The sequence below is a fragment of the Oreochromis aureus genome, linkage group 11, assembly GCF_013358895.1.
Source record: "Oreochromis aureus strain Israel breed Guangdong linkage group 11, ZZ_aureus, whole genome shotgun sequence".
In the NCBI taxonomy this organism is placed as follows: domain Eukaryota; kingdom Metazoa; phylum Chordata; class Actinopteri; order Cichliformes; family Cichlidae; genus Oreochromis; species Oreochromis aureus.
The window spans coordinates 28,610,296-28,634,194 of NC_052952.1; the positions used below are offsets into that span (position 1 = coordinate 28,610,296).

The window sequence follows — 23,899 nt, forward strand, 5'->3', positions numbered from 1 at the left end:
CAGAAAAAGCAATCAAGTTATCCAAGAACTGTTATCTTTCATGAATGGCAACTCAGAGGGACAACCTCAGGAGGAGCTGTTACGTAAACTAAAGAGCTAAGCTCAATAGAAGCCAGGATCTAAAAAGCCATTGAGGAACATTACAGTGCAGACCTAGTCCTGAAAACTCTTATTATCTTAAGAAACGGAAATTTCAGTAAAATGAATTCATTACAATTTATACATTAATTTCAGTTTTATTGTATTTCAATCACTTCAACAGTCTTTCCACTGTCAAATAAAGAGCCTACAATATCAGATAGAAAACATAACATATACACACCATTTATCTTCACATCACTTCAACAGCATTCAGCGCGTACTGGCCCATTGTATTGCCATTAATTCATTGCTTTCCTACTGGTTCATATGTGCATATATTAGTAAACAGTAATATAAATAAAGAAGGATGTTCCCTAAGAAAGATCAAATGCATTAATGAGCTTAAAGAAGAAAAGAAAAGAAACTTTCCCTCTTTTGGCATTTCGTCATTTCATCTGCATACAGCTTGTCTGCGAACACTTCTGCATATTTAAGCTTTTTTTGTTCCTATTTTGTTGTGCAATATCTCTACTGTTAACAGCAATAACTGTGCAATCTTTATGTACCAGAACCATACGGTTCTTAGGTTAAATGGTTATATGTAGAAAGGTTATTTTATACACACACACATACTTCGGTAAGTTTGCATAGTTCCTGCTGTTGTATGTAAAGGCGTGATGTTCATAACATGTGATGAGAGATTCTTTATCCCAATCAACTCCACAATAAAACATTCCTCAAATTTCATCAGTAACATCATTCACAGTGGAGTACACTCTCTCCTTTCCCATTTCTATCTCCTTTTCTGGCTCACGGTATTTCATCTCCATCTCCACTACCATCTCCCCCTCTTTGACCTCCAGCATTTCACCTTCCTCTTCAGCATCATCTTCCCGTTCTTCGACTGCTTTCTTAATTTCAGCATATATTGTCTTTGTGCTCTCTTGCCTCCTTGCTGCCTCTCTGGCACCATTTCTTTTCAACAAGGAAAAATCAATGTCAGCATACTCCACTTCTTTTGGCCCGCTGTTTGAGTTAAGAGTCAGATTGTCCTGTAATGCTTGACCATCATAGACCTGTTAGGTACAAAGTAAAGAGTCAGTCACTTGCAGTGTTGGGTAAGTTACTTTAAATTAGTAACTTAGTTACATTACTAGTTACTTCTCTAAAAAAGTAACTCAGTTACTTCAAGTTACTCGTTACTTTCAAAGTAACTAGTTACTAGGGAAAGTAACTTTGGTTTTACTCAGAATTCTCTTGTTAATGTGTTGCTTCTGTAACTGGATACCCAGCAAGACTGCCAGTCTTCTAGCTTGCTTACTTGCCACAAGTGCACTGTGCCACCTACCAACAGAAAGGAAAAAATAATGTGCACATTTCCACGAGAGAAATCCCACGCCTGGACCGTCGTTGACCGCCGCCATGATTCTAGCCTGCTTTTTACATCCAACACAAAAACTGCAGACGTGGTGCTTTTGATTGTACTCAGAACTTGGAAATTCTGCCTTCTGAATAGGAAGATGTAGGTAACACCAGACTGCAGATGAGCTGCATACAGGGCTGGACTGGGACAAAACAATCATCCCGGGCATTTTGACTAGAGACCGGCCCACCATTATAGGAAAAATCATAAAGCCTTTGAATGAAAACAAACACTGTTGTGACAGTGATGTACACTGTTCTGATGGTATATATGTATCAATCTATCAATTGTTTGTTGTAAGACTCAGATAATTATTTTTTTAAAAGCGAGACATTTTAAATGAGAATAATAAAGAAAAGTATTTCCTTGTCCCCCCCTTTCCCTGTAAATGCCCTACCTGGCCCCCTGCTAGACCCGCCCCTGCACAGTTACCAGCTGTCAGCTACATAGAAAAGGATCCTGGTGTTATTGGTCTCTCAGAAACAGTTCATAACTTCAACTCATTCATGTCACCTAAAAGGTAAACCTGTTTCTACATCACCTGTTCAGCTCTGATGATTCAGTAAGGACATCTCCTGGTTTCATCTTCATGTTTCCCTCTCACCAGATAACCAAACCGATATCATGACCAGCAGCTTTACAGCTGTGGCTCCAGCAAACATCAGCTGATACTAGCAATTAATATTAAATAAATTCTAACAACAGCTGATCAAGCTTAAACGTGCTGCTGTTGTTTAACGCGACATCCGCTGGTTTCCTCTTTCTGGCGCAAAGTGGGCGATAAATAAACAAGAGAGAAAGCCGATCAGCTGATCATTGATCAGTTTCGTGATTGAAGTAGAAACAGGAGAGGAGAGAATGAGAGAAGAAGAGGCAGCTGTGCAGCTTCAGCTTTGTGTCTTTTTCATTGTAGCTGAAGTCCGGGACAAACTGTGTTCCTTTTCACCTCAGTACGAAACGCGTAATATTTTCTCTGAATACCAGACGATTCTGTTTTTACGGGATGGTTGGCAACTCTAATAATTAACCGTATGAACAAAATAAAGTTAAACATCAGTAACATAGCACCCACCCAGCTGTATAGAAACTCCGTCATGCTAGCTAGCACGCAGTACGAAAATGTCAGCATACCGAAAATAAACTCCACCTAAACTTGGTTTATATCTGACTCAGATAGACTGCAGGTCATAACTTCTTACCTGAAGTTCAGTTCACCTGACACGCGGACCGGCGGCCGCTTCGGGTCTCTCCTCCTGCCTCCCTTTTCCTTCATCCACCTGCTGGCTTCCACCACTTGCTAATGTTATTGAATCTGTGGAAGCTCCGCGATAGCACCACACGAAGTAACGAGTAACGAGCCTATCTAAATCCCAGTAACGAGTAACGCGTTCCTGGTTTTGGCATAATAACTAGTTACCGTGCTCGTTACCACAATAATAACGTAGTTACTGTAACGCGTTACTTAATAACGCGTTAGTCCCAACACTGGTCACTTGTGTCTGTTTGGTATTTTTACGTTTTGCCACATACAGAACAAAATTCTTCTTTTTCTTTTTTTCTTCTTTATCAGTTTGGTGTAAGAATTGAACTTTTAGTTACTGACAGTTGCTGGTTGTAATCTTTCACAATGTACTCAGCATTTTTTGTTTGCTTTTTTTGTTCTTTTTGTGTCTTTTTAGTAGTGAGTATACATCAAGTCTTTTTAGTATTGTTGATTAAACAGAGCTTTAATGTCTATATATGCCTGCGGTGTGTTTAAAGGGGAATGATTCTTTAGCAGGGTTATTCTTTCTCAGACTCTGGAACAGTCCCTCCAAAGAGCAGATGTTTTTGTGCCAGTAAATTATATTTGCATTTTGTATTGTGGTGAGTTCCCAGCTTCCAATGGAATTGGTAAACAAACAAAACTATATTATCATACCTAAAACACAGCAACATTCTCCAATAGTATATATTGAAAAGTGACTAAAGTATACAAAAAAATTCAAACATCAAGTAAGATACATGAACTTATGCTCATACTTTTATTCTCCTACTAAAACAACTGTTTTCAGTAGATTTTGTCTTTTAGCCAGATTATCCAAAACCTCCCTCTCTCAACTGAATTAAACTCAACGAAAAAATGAAGGCTGATTTTATAAATTGAACCAAATAATTGTGGCATGAATCTGACCCAATTCTTTTACTGTAAAATTCTAGAACCTTGGATCAGGATGTGAAAAACATATTTTAACAGGTGTTAGTGTCACACAGTGGAAATTTGTATTTGTCTTTTATAATTGATTTTAGTGTTTATTTGTGTGTGGTTTTTATTTGCATGATTTCATTCTGATTTGTCTGTTTGAAGAGCAATACCACGAGGGAAGCCGCAGTGGAATCGAGCGACAGACTCAAGTGCAGAGTGCGAGCTGAGCTGTGGTGTGGCAAGCACAGTGGAGAGACAAGATAAGGATAGGAGGGATCTCCTCATCCACCTGGGACGTGGTCCCCACTGTGGAAGGGCAATTTCTCTCCTGGTTGTAAACACATAAGGAACATTGGTCCTGGGTTGTGGGACAGTTGCATCGTGGGACTGGGTGATATTTTAGCGTACAAAGAATATTTGTTTTGTTAAAACTGTGTTCATCTATTCCTGTTGAATTTTAGTGTCTACATTAGCAGAGACGGGTCTTCCAGCAGAATCTGCATGAATACTGAAGATACTTATTATGATGACGGAGGAATAGATACACGTGGGGCATCAGCTTTTACTGGAATATTCACCAAGGAGACTTGTAATAAACTCTCGCTTATTCTCATCAACATAACAGGAAGTGTCTTTACAAAATAAAATCTTGACTGATGATAAATGAGAGCATACATATTAACTAACTCAACAGCAGGTATATTTAAAAAAAAAAAAAAAAAAAAAAAAGCCAAATGAACATAAATACCAGTTTATCATCTTGATGTGTCCTCATCTCCAAACTTCTGGAAGTCTTTTGTTTGTTTCTGGAGAAAAGAGTAATTTCATAGTAAAAGAGTTATTTTCTATCTATCTATCTATCTATCTATCTATCTATCTATCTATCTATCTATCTATCTATCTATCTATCTATCTATCTATCTATCTATCTATCTATCTATCTATCTATCTATCTATATATATATCTATCTATCTATCTATCTATCTATCTATCTATCTATCTAGCTAATCTATCTACCGAGAAAACCTGATAATAATTATAAAAATAAATGCTGTACCTGTAACAATGTTTGGCCAAACAGCAAGGGACTGCTGAAAAAAGTACCCCAGTCAAAAAGGCAATGGTGACTTTCAGGTATGCCAGCCTGAGATCAGATGATTGCTCTATAACCAAAGGAAACAACATAAAAAAGCTTAATACATTTTCTTTATATTAGATAGAGTAAATGGAAAAAGCTAACTAATCATTGTCTGATTACAAAGATATTGATATTATTTGATATAGAAATTGAAAGTGATAGTGCTGATAGTTTGAAAAAGCACATACCATATTTTTCAGGCAAGATTTGGTGGATCAGTAGGTTTTCTCTATTCTCTCCATTTCCATTGTTACTCACACATTCAACAGTGCTGTTGCTATGTTTGTTTACAGTTACACTGACAGTGCTGTTGACTGTGTGTTTAGAGACCGTAGTAATGACAGAGTACTCAGTGTGGTTCTTTAGGAGCGGCCATTTGATGGTAGGTAAAGGAAACCCTTCACTGATACACACACAGGTCAAAACCTCTGACTGAAGCACACATCCAGAGCCATCCTGGGTCTCTGAAAACCCTGCAAACACATGATCAGAATCATAAAACAAAGGAAGGTGTACATAATCTGAATATAAACTTCAGATTTAAGATTATTGTGTTCCACTTACAAGTCACGGTCACACTGGCATGTATAGTAATGGCTGTGTCCAGATATTTAGCTGTGCAGACATATTGTCCAGAATATTCTGCTGTCACATTATGAATGACAAGTGTAGCTGATCCAGTGCCATTGTGCAGGTCAGTGTAATTTCCACTCAGAAGGTTTGTGTTGGAGCTACTTTTTTTCCACATGATGAGAGCTGGAGGGAAGCTTTCAGCACTGCAGGTCAAATTCAGAACATCTCCCTTCTTAACAGTTGTAGTCCCGATAATCTGAGGTTTTCTTTTATCTGTGGGACAACAGATTTTTTTTATGATCACCAACAAGAGAATCTGCCTGAATAGTCAATATGCAAAGATGTTTAGATGGCATCACGCATTTAAACATATAGTAAATATTTTGTACAAAAGCAAAAAGTTGTATACATACATATCACTGTTAGATTGACTTTCTCCTTTAGAGTGTTACTCATATATTTAGCTGTACAGATGTACTGTCCATACTCTTCTGCTGTTGCATTAGGGATGACAAGTGTAGCTGATCCAGTGTCGTTGTGCAGGTTTGTGACAGAAGTCAATTTAGACCATTTAATGAGAGATGGAGGGAAACTTTCAATACTGCAGGTCAGATTCACATCGTCTCCCTCCTTGATAGTTGTGTTCCCAGTGATCTGAGGTTTTCTTGTATCTGTGGAGCACAGCTCAGTTGTTTATTTAATGGAGGGCAACAACAGTATTCCAGGGTTTGAGGTTTACCCATCACTGCTGTACTGCTCCCCACTACAGTCACCAAATCATCATAACACGAAAAATGATATTTGATCCCTCAAGCGGATTTTAAGAGACTTGCAGAATCAATGCCTGTTACCACAACATGTGTTGGACCACTGTGAGAATACAACACTTTTTAGTTTTTAATTTTTCCTTTACTTTAACCAGCATCCTTTAAAAAATATTTCCTCATGTCATTATGGCTAGTAAAATGTAAAGACCAAAATATCTGACTACCAATGATGTAAAAACATTATGTATATACATTATAGACACCTGGAGACTGGTAAAGTCTACTTACAAGTTACAGCCACATTGACGTAAGAAGTCATAGTTGTGTCCAGATGTGTTGCTGTACAGATGTACTGTCCAGAATGTTCTGCTGTCACATTCTGGATGACAAGTGTAGCTGATCCAGTGTCACTGGTCAGGACAGTGTAAGTTCCATTCTGAAGAATAGTGGTGGAATTAAGTTTTTTCCACATAATAAGTGATGGAGGGAAACTTTCAACACTGCAGGTCAAATTCAGAATATCTCCCTCCTTGACTGTTGTATTCCCGATGATCTGAGGTTTCCTTTTATCTGTAGAGCACATTTCAGTGATTTAACTAAGCACCATGAAAGGAGCACTGGCAGATAACCCTTCTGTGAAAATTTGTAATGAGATTTTACACAGATGTGTTGACATTAACATGAAAAGAAATAAGATTTTTGATACTGGCACTGATAATATTATTCACAAACTGATCTGACACTGTGTGTATAATATTATATGCACAGTGCAAAGTGACACAGATTTCAGCAGCATTGAAAATACATCTTGATTTTTGCAGATGCCATTTGCAGTTTCAACAGGCTCTCAAATACACGTGCAACATTTGCTGTGCTTTTCTAAACTCTGCAAAGTTGTTTGCCCAGAATATTCCTTGTGTTCTGCATGTTATTTCATAGCATTCATTTGTTTGTTTTGTGTTACTCTGTACCAACAAAGAACACATGTACACATCATCTGCATTTTATTCTTTATGTATTTTTAATGCTAGCAGTCGCAATTTCAGTTACCAGTTTGGGGGAAATATAACTGTGCTGTATTATAAATGTTCTGTCTGATAGCAAAAAGTTGTGTACTTACAAATCACTGTTACATTGACTTTGTCCTTCAGGGCATAGTCCATATAGTTAGTTGTACAGATGTACTGTCCAGAATGTTCTGCTGTTGCATTTGAGATGATAAATGTAGCTGATCCAGTGTCATTGTGCAGGTTTGTGTTGGAACCAAGTTTAGACCACATAACCAGGGATGGAGGGACACTTTCAACACTGCAGGTCAGATTCAGGACATCTCCCTCCTTCACAGTTGTGTTTCCAATGATCTGAGGTTTTCTTGTATCTGTGGAGCACACCAGGATTTTATTCAGGATAAGGAGAGAGAAAACAACTACAAGAATTACTAAGAATGAACCTACCACCCAACCAACCAAACAAACAAAAACATAAGAAAATAAAGTTCTTATGTTCTTTGATCACACAGAACAATAACAATAATTCTATGATGCTGTGCAGGCATTTAACTGGCTGCCATGTTTTTATTGTTTTTTTAAGAATCAATATTAAAATGGACTGTAGCTGTTATGGTAGCCTGTAGCAATCCAGCTTTGTAATAAGACATTTTATTTTGTTTTTTTTCCACTGATCATATGTATCTATTTATGCGATGAAAGCTGAAAGCCAATTTTATTGAATACTTTGCAACACCTCACAAAACCTATTAGATAATTTTGTAACTACATATCAATTATGTATGAGCGTCTTGAGATTAATGAGACTGGTAATGTCTACTTACAAGTCACAGTCACATTGACATAAGAAGTCACAGTTGTGTCCAGATGTGTTGCTGTACAGATGTACTGTCCAGACTGTTCTGTTGTCACATTTGCGATAACAACTGTAGCTGATCCAGTGTCATTGTGCAGGTCAGTGTAAGTTCCATTGTGTAGGCTTGGGTTAGAAGTAGGTTTAGACCACATAACCAGAGATGGAGGGAAACTTTCAACACTGCAGGTCAAATTCAGAACATCTCCTTCCCTGACTGTTGTATTCCCGATGATCTGAGGTTTCCTTTTATCTGTAGAGCACATTTCAGTAATTTAACTAAGCACCATGAAAGGAGCACTGGCAGATAACCCTTCTGTGAAAATTTGTAATGAGATTTTACACAGATGTGTTGACATTAACATGAAAAGAAATAAGATTTTTGATACTGGCACTGATAATATTATTCACAAACTGATCTGACACTGTGTGTATAATATTATATGCACAGTGCAAAGTGACACAGATTTCAGCAGCATTGAAAATACATCTTGATTTTTGCAGATGCCATTTGCAGTTTCAACTGGCTCTCAAATACACGTGCAACATTTGCTGTGCTTTTCTAAACTCTGCAAAGGGGACAAGAGGGGACAGCAGCTGTGCCAACTTCCGATAAAATAAAACAGGCAAGTTGATTAGTTGCAGGATTAGCCAACACTTTCAGATCAGCATCTATGAAAAAAATCTGAATGTTTTATGTTCAAACAGCTTTTTTGCCAACATTGCAGGTCAGATTCAGAGCCTCACTGTCCCTGACAGTTGTAACACCAGTGCTGTTAACCTCCTTCACATCTATGAAACAAATACACATAAATCACAATCATGTAGTTTCCATAACTTCAAAATTCTTGCAAGCATAAAGATGATCCTGTAAAATTAAATACATTTTAAGGGGAAAAAGCCAATTTGTAAAAGTACTCACAGTTTACATTCAAACCTGAAGTCTTTTCTGTAGTCGTTTCACCTGTGAAACGGATTTTACAGGTGACATTGGTGTTGTGGTGTTCAGCTGAAGGGTTAAAGGTCAAAGTTGACACATGTCTCCATGTTACATTAGTCAGATTCTCTGTCTTGAAAGCAGTGCTGTTTCCTGTAATGTAAGATTCAGTCCCTCCTGCTCCTCTCCATGTCCAGGTGATTTGAGGAACAGATCCAGAGCAGAGACCAGGAGCAGTGCAGGTCAGTGTGGCCTGTTGTCCCTCTGTCAGTGTGGGAATCATTACTGTGGGCTTCTGATTAAGACCTAATGGAAATACTGGGCATTAATGAAATCAAGTGAAATGCTTGAAGTTTATTAACTACTTGGATTTGGGCTCAGATAATAAGATATTTAGTGAAAATGGTTAATGGCAAACACAAGTTTTATCATGAACTGCTGCAGTTCCTACCAGCCACCAACTAGAGGTTAACAATTTCCTTGAATGAATGAATACTTTATTAAGACAAAAAACAATAAATATGTTATTGTACAAGACTGAATATCGTTTTCTACATGATTGTTCTTGGAATAGCTTTTCATACCTTTAACAGAGATATTCACTCTCTGATTGAATGTGAATCCATCTTGTTGTCCATTCCGTACACCAGTAACTCTGAGCTGATAAAATCCAGAATCAGACTCTTTGAGATCATTAATGATGATGCTGCAGTTCTTTCGACTCACATCAGGCTCCAAACGTGACACTCGTCCTTCAAACTCAGGCTGAGAATTTTTGTTGTTACTGTGAAATATTATGGGAGCACCACTACAATTTTTAGGTCTTTCACATTTGTACCAAATTATATGTTTGGGTGTAAAGTCAACAGCAGTAGTGAAAGAACACGGAATCACAACACAGAGTCCAGCCTTTGCTGTTAGTTTTCGCTCACTCAGAGTAACACAGTATCCTTTGTCTCTGCAGAGTTGTCGTCCCCAGGCTGAGGCAGCTGTTAATGCAAAGGCAAAGATGAAAGGTTTCACATTTCTTATCTTATAATATGTGCAGTTAACAAAAGATTTATTTATGGCATACAAGTCATCAGATAGCAGTGGCACTATTAAATTCTGTGTGAGTGTGAATAAATGCTTATTATCTAGATTCATGTCAGGAAAACAGTTTCACATACAGATATATACTAAAAATCATATTGGCAGAAATACAGGTTTACAAATTAGCAGATCCAAACCTTTGTCAGCATTGCTGCCTCTTACGGAGAAAAACAGAGTTGACCAGATGAGAACAAACATCCTTGATATTCGATGCTCAACACGTTCAGTCTCTCCCTCCACAGAATAACTAATCAAGATGGTAAAGCAAATTAAAGGAATAAAGGAATTAAAACAAAATTTAAAACACAGGAAAACTCATCTTCTCACAACTCAATAAATGAAGTTGCATGCTTAGTTATGTAGTAATTAACCATAAAGATCTTTATGGTAAAAATCTTCTTTAAATTCATCTATTGCTGAAACATTAATTAATGAATAAAAATTATCCTTACAGGGTAAAAAAACCACTCATATCATAAATATATGTATATTGCCTACCATATTTAATGAATGCATAAGATCTCTTAATTTTGCCAGCACTACTATAAATATGAAAACCTTTACATTCAGATTTTAATTTTCAAAAAGATATTTTGAAATATATTAAACATTTTACCTATTTCGTCTTGTTCTTCGTCAGTCTTCTCTCCACAGATATCTGCTGCCTTTTTGGAACTGAAGTTTCGCTTCCTCTTTTCTGTTTCTTCCTTTTTCTTGCAACAACATTTCAGAAAGTTTGTCACCACCCCCATCAGCACTACAACAGATACAATTATTATCTTATATCACACAATGTATGTTTTATATTTTTATCACAAAATGTTCATCAAAAATCTTGCCATCTTAAGACAATGAGACCCCCGTAGTGGTAAGAAATATAGTTTTAATCACTCTGTTCAGTTTCATTTATATAGTGCTCTTTACACAGCGAGTTAAAGACTAGAATACTTGAGTGAAAACCTGACCTGTATATGACATTTAGGCTGTTTTTACATTACTTCAACATTATTAATACATTACTAGACAAAGATTAAATTAAGTTTATTTTCATTTAAATTAAATGCATTAAAGAGCTTACAGAACTTGAAAGACAAGCCGTCTCAGCATTTCAACAGCTTGTCTGCAAACACTTCTGTTTTTTTCAAGGTTTGTTCCATTGTGTGGAATCTTATTTTAACACTGAACAAGACACTGCTGAGTTCTCTGTATTCATGAAAACTTGTTGTTTGCAATGGACGTGCAAGATTTTAATCTATGAATCATGCAGCAGTTTGTTAACCGTGACTCTACAAAACTGGATCCACAGAGCTGTGATCGCCAACATTATGTGGATTAAAAATAACTTCAGTCTTTTTTTTACATTTGAAAATAGCTTGTTGGTGTCATGCAGGTCAACAAACTACTTTTCTTCTGAATTTGAATCTTGCATTAAAGCGTAAGCTTAACTTAGCAGAGTGATCTGAGCATTTAAATATATAATTCTGTGAAAACCTGAGTACGAACAAGATGAAAGAGCCTAATGGAGCTCAAGTACTGATATCTGAGGTCGTATTATTGGCCTTAACCTGTGAGTCATACTTGATAGAAACAAGTGATATCATTTAAAGAGTCGACATCCAACTGTTTATGTCCCAGAAAGAACAGAAATGGCAGAAAAAACATCACCTGTACTCCAGCTTTGCATGTAAAATCCCATCATGTCTTACAGCTTACATTATGGAGGCAAGTTTAAAAAGATACCGGGCCTGTTTTGGGTTAACGCCTAGCCTTAGTTTCAAAGAATAATATCAAATAATATCTGCTTAAATTATCAAGCAATTAAGCAAAGTCTGGGGTGACTAAATAGGTCCTAGCTTCTTTTTATAATAGTTTTCATAAAGTTTCATAGACAGAACAGTCTTATAGACAGAGATTAAGAAAACTGAATTACTGGATACGGGAGGTCTTAATCTTACAGTCTGTGAAATATTAAACATACAGTTCATAGCCAGAAATCGCTAAAATCTCAAGTAAGAAAACTAGTCCTCAGAAGTTGGTGATAAGTGTGATAACCTGAGGATATGACATACAAGCTGTGCTGAACAGTGTCTACACTGAGACCATCTGGAAAGCATTTTCATCATTAATCAATAAGCAGATATTTTTAGTCATTTTTAGACCTTTGTTGGAAAAGTATCAGGAAATTCTGCAAAATGTCTGACTTGGTGAGATCATTGATGATGCTGCTGTAGCAGTCAGACTCTGATTCCATTATAAATATCACTTATCGATTTGATTCCATATCAATTTCCTTATTGATTCTCATTAACTCAGCAGTTTATGAAAAATAAAGACTGCTCATACTGCACTGACTGCATTATTAAACATATATCAGCTTGGTAAAGTATGAATAATGACATTTCATGTTAGGTGCAATACAGATGTTGCATGTAAAGTGTACTTAAGTATTAATTTTATTATTACAAAGTCTGTATTGACAGTTTAGTACAAACATTTTACATGTAATCTTATATTCATGCATCCATGTATGAAAAGATACAACTTCTGTTACAGAAGTGCATAAATTGTTGCAAATTAAGAAACATATGTCTCTATTTCAGTACATGGACGTTTGTCTTTTGTGATGATGTCTATAAATATTTATACACATATATACATATGTGGCATCACCGTAGACACGCCTCTGACAACTTCCCATTCTCACTGAAAGGTGCTAAAATACGACTGCGAAAGACTGCAGAGTTTTCTCACCCTGCTGACATTCTGTCTCGGTCAGTAACTATTAGCTCACATGTTCACTGCTGAAACTGCTAACATGACAGAAAGCAAAAATGTGCTGTAGCTGCAACTGAGTGGTTTTCTCCATTACAGCCATTGTGTTTTGTCCAGATGTTTTATGATGAAAATGTTTTGACTTATGACCTAAAATCGATTAAAGCAGCATAGTGATGTATACTGTGGCAGACAGAATTCATAATAAAGATTAGTGTAAATTGAACAGGAACAGAGGGGCTCAGTGTAGAGCTCCACCACACAGTTAAGCTATTTTGGGCCTCTGACCATCCTGGATACTTATAGGTGGGGTGTCTTTAGCAAATGGTAGAGGAAGCCTTTGTTTCATTTCAGAAACAGATATATTTTCAAACTGAGTGTTATGGTGGGTTATGCCGCTCCCCACTATTCCTGGAGTGGTTTGAATGTTGTCACGCTGTGATGCTGTCTAATTACACACAAAGGCTGATGTCAGTGTTGTCCTGAACACTTTCACTCCTGCACATTCATCATATATGCTGTATACATACAGGTGTAAGTAGAATATTCAAATATCTCTGTAGGTCGTCCAAAGAATGCAGATCTCGACATGGGTATTAATATTATCATAAACACCACACATGGAATTATAAGCCAAAAACTGTAGATGATACTAAATAATACAGTCTAACCTGAGAAGAGTAGGGATGGGTATCGAAACCCGGTTCTTGTTGAGAACCTGTTCCCTCTGTTTCAATTCCTTGGAATTGTTTGGCATTTTTGCAAACGATTCCCTTATCGATTCCAGTCGCCCCGAAAGACGTCACCACGTTGCGGAGCGTCATTTACCTGGCAGGAAACATGGCGGCTGAAACGCTCAAAGGTTTGGTTATACTTTACGAGAACGGATGACAACAGGGCAAGTTGCAATACTTGCAAAGTAGATATTTCATTTAAGGGAGGAAACACTACGAATATGCAAAAGCATTTGCTCACAAAACGCGATAACCTTAAATGAATGTCGTGTTTTTAATTCCGCTCCGGACTAGTGAATCTCAACCCAGCAGCAGCGGTAACGTTTGCACGTCCTCTCCCGTTAATACGGCAGGTAAATAATCAACTAACAGTGCATATTATGTTAGCGCGATCTGCCTTATTACCAGTGTTGGTCAAGTTACTTGAAAAAAGTAATCAGTAACTAATTACTGATTACTTCCCCCAAAAAGTAATCCCGTTACTTTACCGATTACTTATTTTCAAAAGTAATTAATTACTTAGTTACTTAGTTACTTTTTAAAAACACAATTTACAACCTGAATAGGTGATAAAGCGATAGATCTTTCAGCCCAATTCTACTTTTTCTGCATAATCCATCATACAAAATGTAATCAAATGGAAAAGTCTCTTCTTAAAACTTGTTTTATTAGTTTTAATCTTTTAACTTTATGCATCAAGCAAAAATTAAATTATATGCAACATTCTCTGACTGGAAGAAATTTGTTTAACATTTAAACCTATTTTCTGCACATTCCAGCACATAAAATAAAATATTTTTTTGTGTTTCCACTCAGTCTTTCAAATAAACGCAAGTGAAACACAGCAGAAAATAAATAAAGTCAAAGACTAGTTGCTCTATTTTCACCTGTAAAGCAGGACTGGGGTAGGCGGAGGTTTGCCCTGGTGCAGGTGTGCCGCAGCGGTCAGTTGAAGACTCCGCAAGTTTCTCTGTGAATTTCCCATTACAGTCGTAGCGCACTCGGTGCTTGCTTGGAAGTTTAGGGGTTTTTTTGTGTAAAAGAAGTTTTCTTCCACGCACAACGGACACTAATGTTTTTGTCACTTTTTATGGAATCAAACTCAAAATAAGGTCAGTACTTCCACGCTTTTAACGCTGCACGCTCATACTCTCTCCCTCACTCGATATATTATCCATTGTTGATCTGCAGACAGCTGTTGTCACGAACGTCGCACTCGCTTATGTCACTGTCATGAGACATTCTCGCAAAAAACTCATGGTTTTAGTAACGCAGTAACGCAGCGTTCCTACGGGAAAGTAACGATAATCTAATTACCGTTTTTGCAATGGTAATCCCTTACATTACTCGTTACTTGAAAAAAGTAATCGGATTACAGTAACGCGTAACGCGTTACTGCCCATCTCTGCTTATTACAAAACCTGTCATTACTGTGCGCTGCATTTAGGTGACCATGATGAGAGAGACAGACAGAGTCTGGCTGGCTCAGATGCTGGCAGTTCTCGCTGCAGTCTACCGTTAGCGTCTCCTTTCAGGCCAGGATAGACGAATGTCACCGAGCAGTGACTAAGTTTGTGGTCAAAGGCTTGCACCCATTTGCCACAGTAGATAGCTCGATTTTCGGTAAGTGAATGTGTTTAATTGTAGGCAGGGACATTACTGGATATTCTTGTGTAATTGCTACAGAATAATTTATGTTATACTTTGTTATTGCTACAGAAGAATATTTATTTTATTATTTTACATTTACAATTTTTTTTCCTGGGGACCCTGTGACACCCCATTGAAGAGCCGTAGGCTGTGGATCTCTTGAGATCTCACTGTTGGGTTTGTAAGGCCATGTTACTCCTAAATTTCTATCTTGTTCAAAGAGAAGATATAAAACAAAGTTCTAAGCTAATTGACCTTAGTGTTCTCCTTTTTTAAAAAGAATCGATAAGAGAATCGATAAAGAATCGAATCATTAAACAGAATCGAAAATGGAATCGGAATCGTGAAAATCTTATCAATACCCATCCCTAGAGAAGAGATACTAGCTGAACCGTCATAGTTTTATCATTGAAAAGTCAGACACTGCCCTCTGCTGGATTCAACGGATAACACATAAGCCACTCTAACACCTGTTTCAGTATAAATTGTCCTAATAACAAATAAATGTCACAAAACATGGTTAAAGTTTATTATTTGTCTGTTTTCTACAACAGCAATTTCGTTTCTTAATGCAATATGGCGAAATAAGTTATTAGCTTTTGCACTTGTAACATTAGCAGTGTAACTGAACACGTGCCATAAGAACAATGTGGCAAGCACAGCAGCTAGCTGCAACCTAATTAACGAAAAACAAAACAATTAACAGAATTCTTGATAAAAGTAGAACTCCCTGGTTCTTTAAAGTTCAGTTGTGCACTTAAATGTACTCTAATGAAGTCCGTCAAAGAAATATCAGATGTCAACTGCAATAACAAAACTTTCTGAAAGACGTTTATGGAGCCTGTAACGATTTCAGTGAAAATGCACATTAATGGAAAGAGGTGTCCCAGGCATCCAGGTTCATGTCTTTGAGACAGATATGCTTCTCTTATTGTCGGACCTGTAGGTGGGAATTAGCTGAATGAATTTAAAAGGGACGGTTATATCTTCCTTTATTATTCTCATGCAATCATGCAAAAATGTGATAAATCTTGTACTGGCACCAGCAGGTCTCTGTAATTTTACCTCAAGCCAGGTCTGTGTGTATAACTTGGAATATGATGTGTTGTGCTCATTGCACATTTTTATTACCAAAATTTGACAAATACACAACCATCCACACCAAAACATGGGGCATATCCTGTGTGGTGTAACATTAATTATGACGAGTGATACAAGATTAAGTCCTTCAGATCTGTGAAAAACCCCATAAACTCAGCAATCATGCTTGCAGAGCTTCCCTAATTTATTGTTGTGTTTTTTTATCAAGACAGAAAAAATATAAAATAGTAAAAAGTTCAAAATTCAGAATCAAAGATTCCTCTATAGTTGTTTCACACATGAATCTGTGAATTTTACAACTAATGTTGGTGATGTGGACTTTCAGTTGAAAGGTTAAAGGTCAAAGGTGAGCTGTGTGTCTGTGTTACAGCAGTCTGATTCTCTGACTTCAAAACAGTAATGCTTCCTATTTTTTGTAGGATACAGGTTATTTCAGAAACAGATCCAGAACACAGACCTGGAGCAGTGCAGTTCTTTGTAGAGGTCCTTAAACGTGCATTCTTTTAAATGGCCACCAGGGGGTGATGCATGACTTCAGGTTCTGCAAAGGTTTATGGGACAAACCTGACCTCTGTAAACACTTTCCTGATGAGTTTATGCTCTAAGTCACTGATTTGTGGACATGTTGAATAAAAAGTAAATCTTATAAAAGCAAAAGTAAATATTAAAAAAAAAAAGAAGATTGTCCTCCTGGATGTTACTGAAAACCAACAAACAACCAAAGATGTTGTATTAAATACTTTGTGGTACCTAGAAAAACAGCTGCCACACACCTTTAAGGAACTTTGTGGCTGGTGGAGATATACAATTACCAAAGAAAGTTAAACTGAAAGCTAAAAAAATGAATAAATGAATAAAACATGAATGGCGGGGGGTACGATTAGAAACAGCAGCCAAAATTACATCAATAGTTTGCTGCTGTTAACTGTGACAAAATCATTGTAATCAGGCAGCTTATTTTCCTCTTGTTGACACTGCTCCCCCAGCAGACCACAGCATGGGCAAGCATGCTAGCAACCACTGGATATAAAACATCTGTAGCATCGTTGATGTTGTCAGCCTTTTCAGGAAGTAAAGCATGGAATGTCTGTTCCTGTAGATAAGGTTGGTATTTGGAGTCCAGTCCAGTTTGATTTCCAGTAGGAGCCTTTTATACTTTATGTAAGTATCTTCACTCTGTGACATTTACTAATTCAGAGACTGGCAAATAACATCATATTCTGATAATCCGTCTGTTTTCTGCAGGGACATGTATGTTTGCTCTTCCTCCTTTGGTTTCATCTTTTTTCTTGAGTTCCTGTGTGAGAAAGTAGAAAGACTGGGTCTTAAAAAATCTACCCAATGCATCAACAGAGCCTTTAAAACATGAAATGTAGGTGTACTTACTCACCAAAAGAGCACAAAGTAGATTATAAAGATGATATTGACAAGGATCGATACAGCAGCAATGGATACGAGAAGTTTTACACTCAGATTGCCTGACATCTCTTTATGCTCTACAACTTCTGTGCTGGTTACTGAAGTTTGGGAAGAAAGAATAGGAAAGTGCAAAATTACATGTAGTATAACATCACATGATTTACACTATTATGGCACTGCCATAAAGGGTTGGCTCAACAACTTGTCAGCACTGAACTACTTCTACAACACCCAGAACATAATTGCACAGAACTGAAAGGAAAAAACATTAAGATAAAGTCAATGTCCGTGTTATTTTTTGAATTATACACAGTACATGCAAAACATTAACTCAATATTGTCTAAAAACATCGGTCATATTAAAAAATGTGCTAATAAAAAATTGAAAGCAGGGGTCAAAACTGTAGCGCATACCATGTTTTTCAGGGAAGGTTTTACGGATGAGTAGATTTTCTCTTTTTTCACCTTGTCCATTGTTACTGACACATTCAACAGTGCTGTTGCCATGGTTTTTTGAAGGGAGACTAACAGTGCTGTTGACTGTGTGGTTAAAGACAGTAGTAGCGACCAAGTACTCAGTGTGGATCTTCAGGATCGGCCATTTGATATCAGGTAAAGGAAACCCTTCACTGATACACACACAGGTCAGTACCTCTGACTGAAGCACACATCCAGAGCCATCCTGGATCTTTGAAAACCCTGTTTAATATTTATTGTTGATTCCTATCAGTGGTTTCAAATGGTTCTTAAATGCATATTCCAAATTTGTATTGTTTTTTATTATTAAGGTAGTTTGCCTGGAATATCTGTTTTATTGTATATTATACATTGTCTGCATTTTAATCAATATTTTTTTGTTTGTTTGTTTTTAGTGCTAGCAGTCAAGGCCAGCAATCCAAGCATTTCTAAAGATTTCATTGACAAAATGCACGTTGAGATGGTATCACATATTTGAAAGAGTGAGACAGGAGAAGTTATTCAAAAGACTTGCTGAGTAATCTAGCATTAGCACAAATTTAAGAACACTCCAATTTACCCACCATTGTTGCACCGAAGTTCCACAGCTATTCTCATCCTAAGTTGTTTTTGTACTTATTAACTTTAAAAAAAAATTTTGTTTTTTATCATACAAGACAATGTTCTAGGACAATCAAATATTCCACCATATTACAGTATGGTTTGATTGTGTCACCATTAGACAATGCTGTCATTGGTCAGAATTATTCCCCTCCAAAACATCGGGAAAATTCAACTGGAGCTGAAAAATAAATAAATAAATATTGCAAATTCATTCTATGTAAGCATGCAGTGGGTGTGAATGGCTGCTTTAAGAATATTTGTGTCCATCAAATGAAAATAATGCATGAAATAAACTGATTTTGCATGTCCAACATGTAAAGGTCTTTATTCTGGTAATGTTCGCATATGTATTGTGGTCTAAAACTTTCACAGTAAACAATGAGACTAGTGTGTGAGGCAAGCTACCACTGACTCACCTTTCACTACCATTAACAAGTAAACAAGCTTAGCATTGTACTAGATGAGCTTCCTCTTGACCAACATGTTAGATGCAGAGAAGACGGAGTTTGAAAAGTCATTAATAACTCCTTTAGTACATTAAAAATGAAAGCTGTGACCATGATGGCGAGGGGACAGCAGCTGTGCCAACTTCCGATAAAATAAAACAGGCAAGTTGATCAAACGCAGGCTAAGCCAACACTTTCAGATCAGCATCTATGAAAATGTCTGAATGTTATGTTTAAACGGCTTTTTTGCCAACATTCCACCTTCATTTTTCATTCCTAATTTAATCCTACATGTAGATATTAATGCTAATCAGCCTTTTTATTCATCTCACTTTTTTGTAATTAATATATTTTAGTATACTTAAAACATCCAGATGTAGGCCTGTGTTTCTGCTAGAAATATATTCTGTCCAAAGCTGTGTACTCACATATCACTGTGACGTTGACTTTGTCCTTCAGTCTTTTGTTCATATATTTAGCTGTGCAGACGTACTGTCCAGCATCTCCTGCTGTTACATTGGTGATGACAAGATTGGCTGATCCAGGGTCAGTGTGAAGCTTTTCATTGGAACCAAGTTTAGACCAAATAATCAGAGATGGAGGGAAACTGTGAACATTGCAGGTCAGATTCAGAGCCTCACTGTCCCTGACAGTTGTAACACCAGTGATGTTAACCTCCTTCACATCTATGAAACAAATACACATAAATCACAATCATGTAGTTTCCATAACTCCAAAATTCTTGCAAGTGAAAAGATGATCCTGTGAAGTAAAATAGATTTTAGGGGGAAAAAGCCAATCTGAAGATGTAAAAATACTCACAGTTTACTTTCAAACCTGAAGTCTTTTCTGTAGTCATTTCACCTGTGAAGTGGATTTTACAGGTGACATTGGTGTTGTGGTGTTCAGCTGAAGGGTTAAAGGTCAAAGTTGAGACATGTCTCTGTGTTACATCAGTCAGACTCTCAGTCTTGAAAGCAGTGCTGTTTCCTGTAATGTAAGATTCAGTCCCTCCTGCTCCTCTCCATGTCCAGGTGATTTGAGGAACAGATCCAGAGCAGAGACCAGGAGCAGTGCAGGTCAGTGTGGCCTGCTGTCCCTCTGTCAGTGTGGGAATCATTACTGTGGGCTTCTGTTTAAGACCTAATGGAAATACTGGGCATTAATGAAATCAAGTGAAATGCTTGAAGTTTATTAACTACTTGGATTTGGGCTCAGATAATAAGATATTTGGTGAAAATGGTTAATGGCAAACACAAGTTTTATCATGAACTGCTGCAGTTCCTACCAGCTACCATAGAGGTTAACAATTCCCCCCAAAAATGAATACTTCATTAAGACCGTAAAAATACTAAATATGTTATTGTACAAGACTAAATATCGTTTTTCTACATGATTGATCTTGGAATAGCTTTTCATACCTTTAACAGAGACAGTCACTGTCTGATTGAATGTGAATCCATTTTTTTTCCCATTCACTTGTCCAGTAACTCTGAGCTGATAAAATCCAGAATCAGACTCTTTGAGATCATTAATGATGATGCTGCAGTTCTTTTGACTCACATCAGGCTCCAAACGTGACACTCGTCCTTCAAACCCAGGCTGAGAATTTTTGTTGTTACTGTGAAATATTATGGGAGCACCACTACAATTTTTAGGTCTTTCACATTTGTACCAAATTATATGTTTGGGTGTGAAGTCATCAGCATTAGTGAAAGAACACGGGATCACAACACAGAGTCCAGCCTTTGCTGTTAGTTCTCGCTCACTCAGAGTAACACAGTATCCTTTGTCTCTACAGTGTTGTCGTCCCCAGGCTGAGGCACCTGTTAATGCAAAGGCAAAGATGAAAGGTTTCACATTTCTTATCTTATTATATGTGCAGTTAACAAAAGATTTATTTATGGCATACAAGTCAACAGATAGTGTAGGCACTATTAAATTATGTGTGAGTGTGACTAAATGCTTATTATCCAGATTCATGTCAGGAAAACAGTTTCACACACAGATATATACGAAAAATCATATTGGCAGAAAAACAGGTTTACAAATTAGCAGATGCAAACCTTGGTCAGCATTGCTGCCTCTTACGGAGAAAAACAGAGTTGACCAGATGAGAACAAACATCCTTGATATTCGATGCTCAACACGTTCAGTCTCTCCCTCCACAGAATAACTAATCAAGATGGTAAAGCAAATTAAAGGAATAAAGGAATTAAAACAAAATTTAAAACACAAGAAAACTCATCTTCTCACAACTCAGTAAACAAAGTTGCATGCTTAGTTATGTAGTAATTGACCATAAAGATCTTTATGGTAAAAATCTTCTTTAAATTCATCTATTGCTGAAACATTAATTAATGAAAAAAAAATTATCCTTACAGAGTAAAAATACCACTGATATCATAAATATATGTTTATTGCTTACCATATTTAATGAATGCATAAGATCTCTTAATTTTGCCAGCACTACTATAAATATGAAAACCTTTATATTCAGGTTTTAATTTTTAAAAGATATTTTGAAATATATTAAACATTTTACCTGTTTCGTCTTCTTCTTCGTCAGTCTTCTCTCCACACTGATATCTGCTGCCTTTTTGGAACTGAAGTTTCGCTTCCTCTCTTTTTTGTTTCTTCCTTTTTCTTCCAACAAGACTTCAGTAAGTTTGTCACCACCCCCATAAGCACTACAACAGATACAATTATTATCTTATATCACACAATGTATGTTTTATATTTTTATCACAAAATGTTCATCAAAAATCTTGCCATCTTAAGACAATGAGACCCCCGCAGTGGTAAGAAATACAGTTTTAATCACTCTGTTCAGTTTCATTTATATAGTGTTCTTTACACAGCAAGTTAAAGACTAGAATATTAGAAGGAAAACCTGACATGTATATGACATTTAGACTGTTTTTACATTACTCCAACCTTACTAATACATTACTCGACAAAGATTAAATTAAGTTTAATTTCATTTAAATTAAATGCATTAAAGAGCTTACAGAACTTGAAAGACAAGCCGTCTCAGCATTTCAACAGCTTGTCTGCAAACACTTCTGTTTTTTTCAAGGTTTGTTCCGTTGCTGAGGAATCTTATTTTAACACTGAATAAGACACTGCTGAGGTCTCTGTTTTATTATGTGGATTAAAAATAACTTCAACTTCCTTGATAAAGTATGAATAATGACATTTCACATTAGATGCAATACAGATGTTGCATGTAAAGTATACTTAAGTATTAATTTTACTATTACAAAGTCTGCATTGACAGTTTAGTACATGCATTTTACATGTAATCTTATATTCATGCATCCATATATGAAAAGATACAACTTCTGTTACAGAAGTGCATAAATTGTTGCAAATTAAGAAACATATGTCTCTATTTCAGTACATGGACGTCTGTCTTTTGTGATGATGTCCATAAATATTTATACACATATATACATATGTGGCATCACTGTAGACCCAGCCTCCATTACAGCCATTCTGTTTTGTCCAGATGTTTTATGATGAAAATGTTTTGACTTATTACCTAAAATCGATTAAAGCAGCATAGTGATGTATACTGTAAAATTTATAATAAAGATTAGTGTAAATTGAACAGGAACAGAGAGGCTCAGTGTAGAGCTCCACCACACAATTAAGCTATTTTGGGCCTCTGACCATCCTGGATACTTACAGGTAAGGTGTCTTTAGCAAATGGTAGAGGAAGCCTTTGTTTCATTTCAGAAACACATATATTTTCAAACTGAGTGTTATGGTGGGTTATGCCGCTCCCCACTATTCCTGGAGTGGTTTGAATGTTGTCACACTGTGATGCTGTCTAATTACACACAAAGGTTGATGTCAGTGTTGTGTGGAGATTCAGAAGTTCTTTTATTGCTGCCATATAACCTGCATTATTATAATTGCATTAATAACATGTTTTACAGCATTATTTGATTAGTAATATTTCTTACAGGGTTCATATTGCATTGAATATGTTTGTCATCACATTCATTCTATTCACAGGTTGAGTTCATTTTATACACATTGCATATCTGTGCTTGTTTAGAGTTGATGTTCCATCCAAGAGGGTTTTAAGCTTCACTGGTGAGAGTGTCCAGGTGATACATGCTGAGGGAAGATGAGAACATAGAAGGTTAATTGCATGTATGCTTACAATACACATAAATCTAGCAACAGGCCTGAGCGAAGGCCCAAGTGTCTTCTGCTCCTTCTTGAGACTTGCTGCAATTTAGTCTACTTAGTGATTAATGACGAGTATCCATTATTAACTCTTAGAGACCCTGTAGCTTGAAGTTGGTTACCTTAAAAGGCAAGTGTCTTTGACCTTTTTGTAACCGGCTGTCCTTTTAGCGACCTGGTAACAGATGACCGGAGGAGATAACCAGCCCTCAGATACTCTGAAGGCTTAAGACTATGATTGTGCATGGAAGGTGTTATAGAAAAGAGAAGTTATATGTCTGTTTATAGTTATTAGAGATGTACAAGATGTACCATTGTCTGTAAACAATGACTGGGGGGGGGGGATACCCCATTGCTTTAAAAGTGTTTTCCACATGTATTTTTAGCAGAGAGACAGAAGACTCATGCTGTAATTTTTGTTCTGTATTAATAAACTCACC

The 23,899-nt window shown here is 36.8% G+C and overlaps 2 protein-coding genes and 1 long non-coding RNA gene across 3 annotated transcripts; all 3 read right to left on the reverse strand.

Annotated features, from left to right (window-relative positions):
- Positions 1–212: 212 nt before the first annotated feature.
- On the reverse strand, positions 213–10,729 carry LOC120442568 (sialic acid-binding Ig-like lectin 11). Its single transcript, XM_039619234.1, has 13 exons — positions 10,674–10,729; positions 10,195–10,304; positions 9,550–9,954; positions 8,951–9,271; positions 8,000–8,281; positions 7,289–7,546; positions 6,457–6,738; positions 5,815–6,072; positions 5,393–5,674; positions 5,017–5,301; positions 4,748–4,853; positions 4,438–4,495; positions 213–1,157 (listed from the first exon to the last, which is right to left on the reverse strand). Exons 2-13 carry the CDS (start codon positions 10,253–10,255, stop codon positions 819–821), a joined length of 2,937 nt encoding a protein of 978 aa, XP_039475168.1. The 5' UTR covers positions 10,256–10,304; positions 10,674–10,729; the 3' UTR covers positions 213–818.
- A 6,757-nt stretch (positions 10,730–17,486) lies between these two features.
- LOC120442583 lies at positions 17,487–18,228 on the reverse strand. The gene is made up of 3 exons (XR_005614781.1): positions 18,148–18,228; positions 17,705–17,831; positions 17,487–17,611 (listed from the first exon to the last, which is right to left on the reverse strand). It is a non-coding gene; the product is annotated as an uncharacterized LOC120442583 (long non-coding RNA).
- A 1,424-nt stretch (positions 18,229–19,652) lies between these two features.
- Positions 19,653–20,386, reverse strand: LOC120442731 (B-cell receptor CD22-like). The gene is made up of 2 exons (XM_039619877.1): positions 20,082–20,386; positions 19,653–19,945 (listed from the first exon to the last, which is right to left on the reverse strand). Exons 1-2 carry the CDS (start codon positions 20,377–20,379, stop codon positions 19,653–19,655), a joined length of 591 nt encoding a protein of 196 aa, XP_039475811.1. The 5' UTR covers positions 20,380–20,386.
- Positions 20,387–23,899: the final 3,513 nt, after the last annotated feature.

What these genes read in the sequence shown, in the direction of transcription:
- LOC120442568 (XM_039619234.1), bottom strand. Translation starts at nt 10,255, where the DNA reads ATGTTTGTTCTCATCTGGTCAACTCTGTTTTTCTCCGTAAGAGGCAGC. An exon ending in AGGCAGCAATGCTGACAAAG is followed by an intron (nt 9,955 to 10,194) that starts GTTTGGATCTGC and finishes TTGCATTAACAG; the next exon opens with CTGCCTCAGCCTGGGGACGA. An exon ending in CACATCAAGATGATAAACTG is followed by an intron (nt 1,158 to 4,437) that starts GTATTTATGTTC and finishes TGTACCTAACAG; the next exon opens with GTCTATGATGGTCAAGCATT.
- LOC120442731 (XM_039619877.1), bottom strand. Translation starts at nt 20,379, where the DNA reads ATGATTCCCACACTGACAGAGGGACAGCAGGCCACACTGACCTGCACT. An exon ending in TTCAGGTTTGAAAGTAAACT is followed by an intron (nt 19,946 to 20,081) that starts GTGAGTATTTTT and finishes TTTGTTTCATAG; the next exon opens with ATGTGAAGGAGGTTAACATC.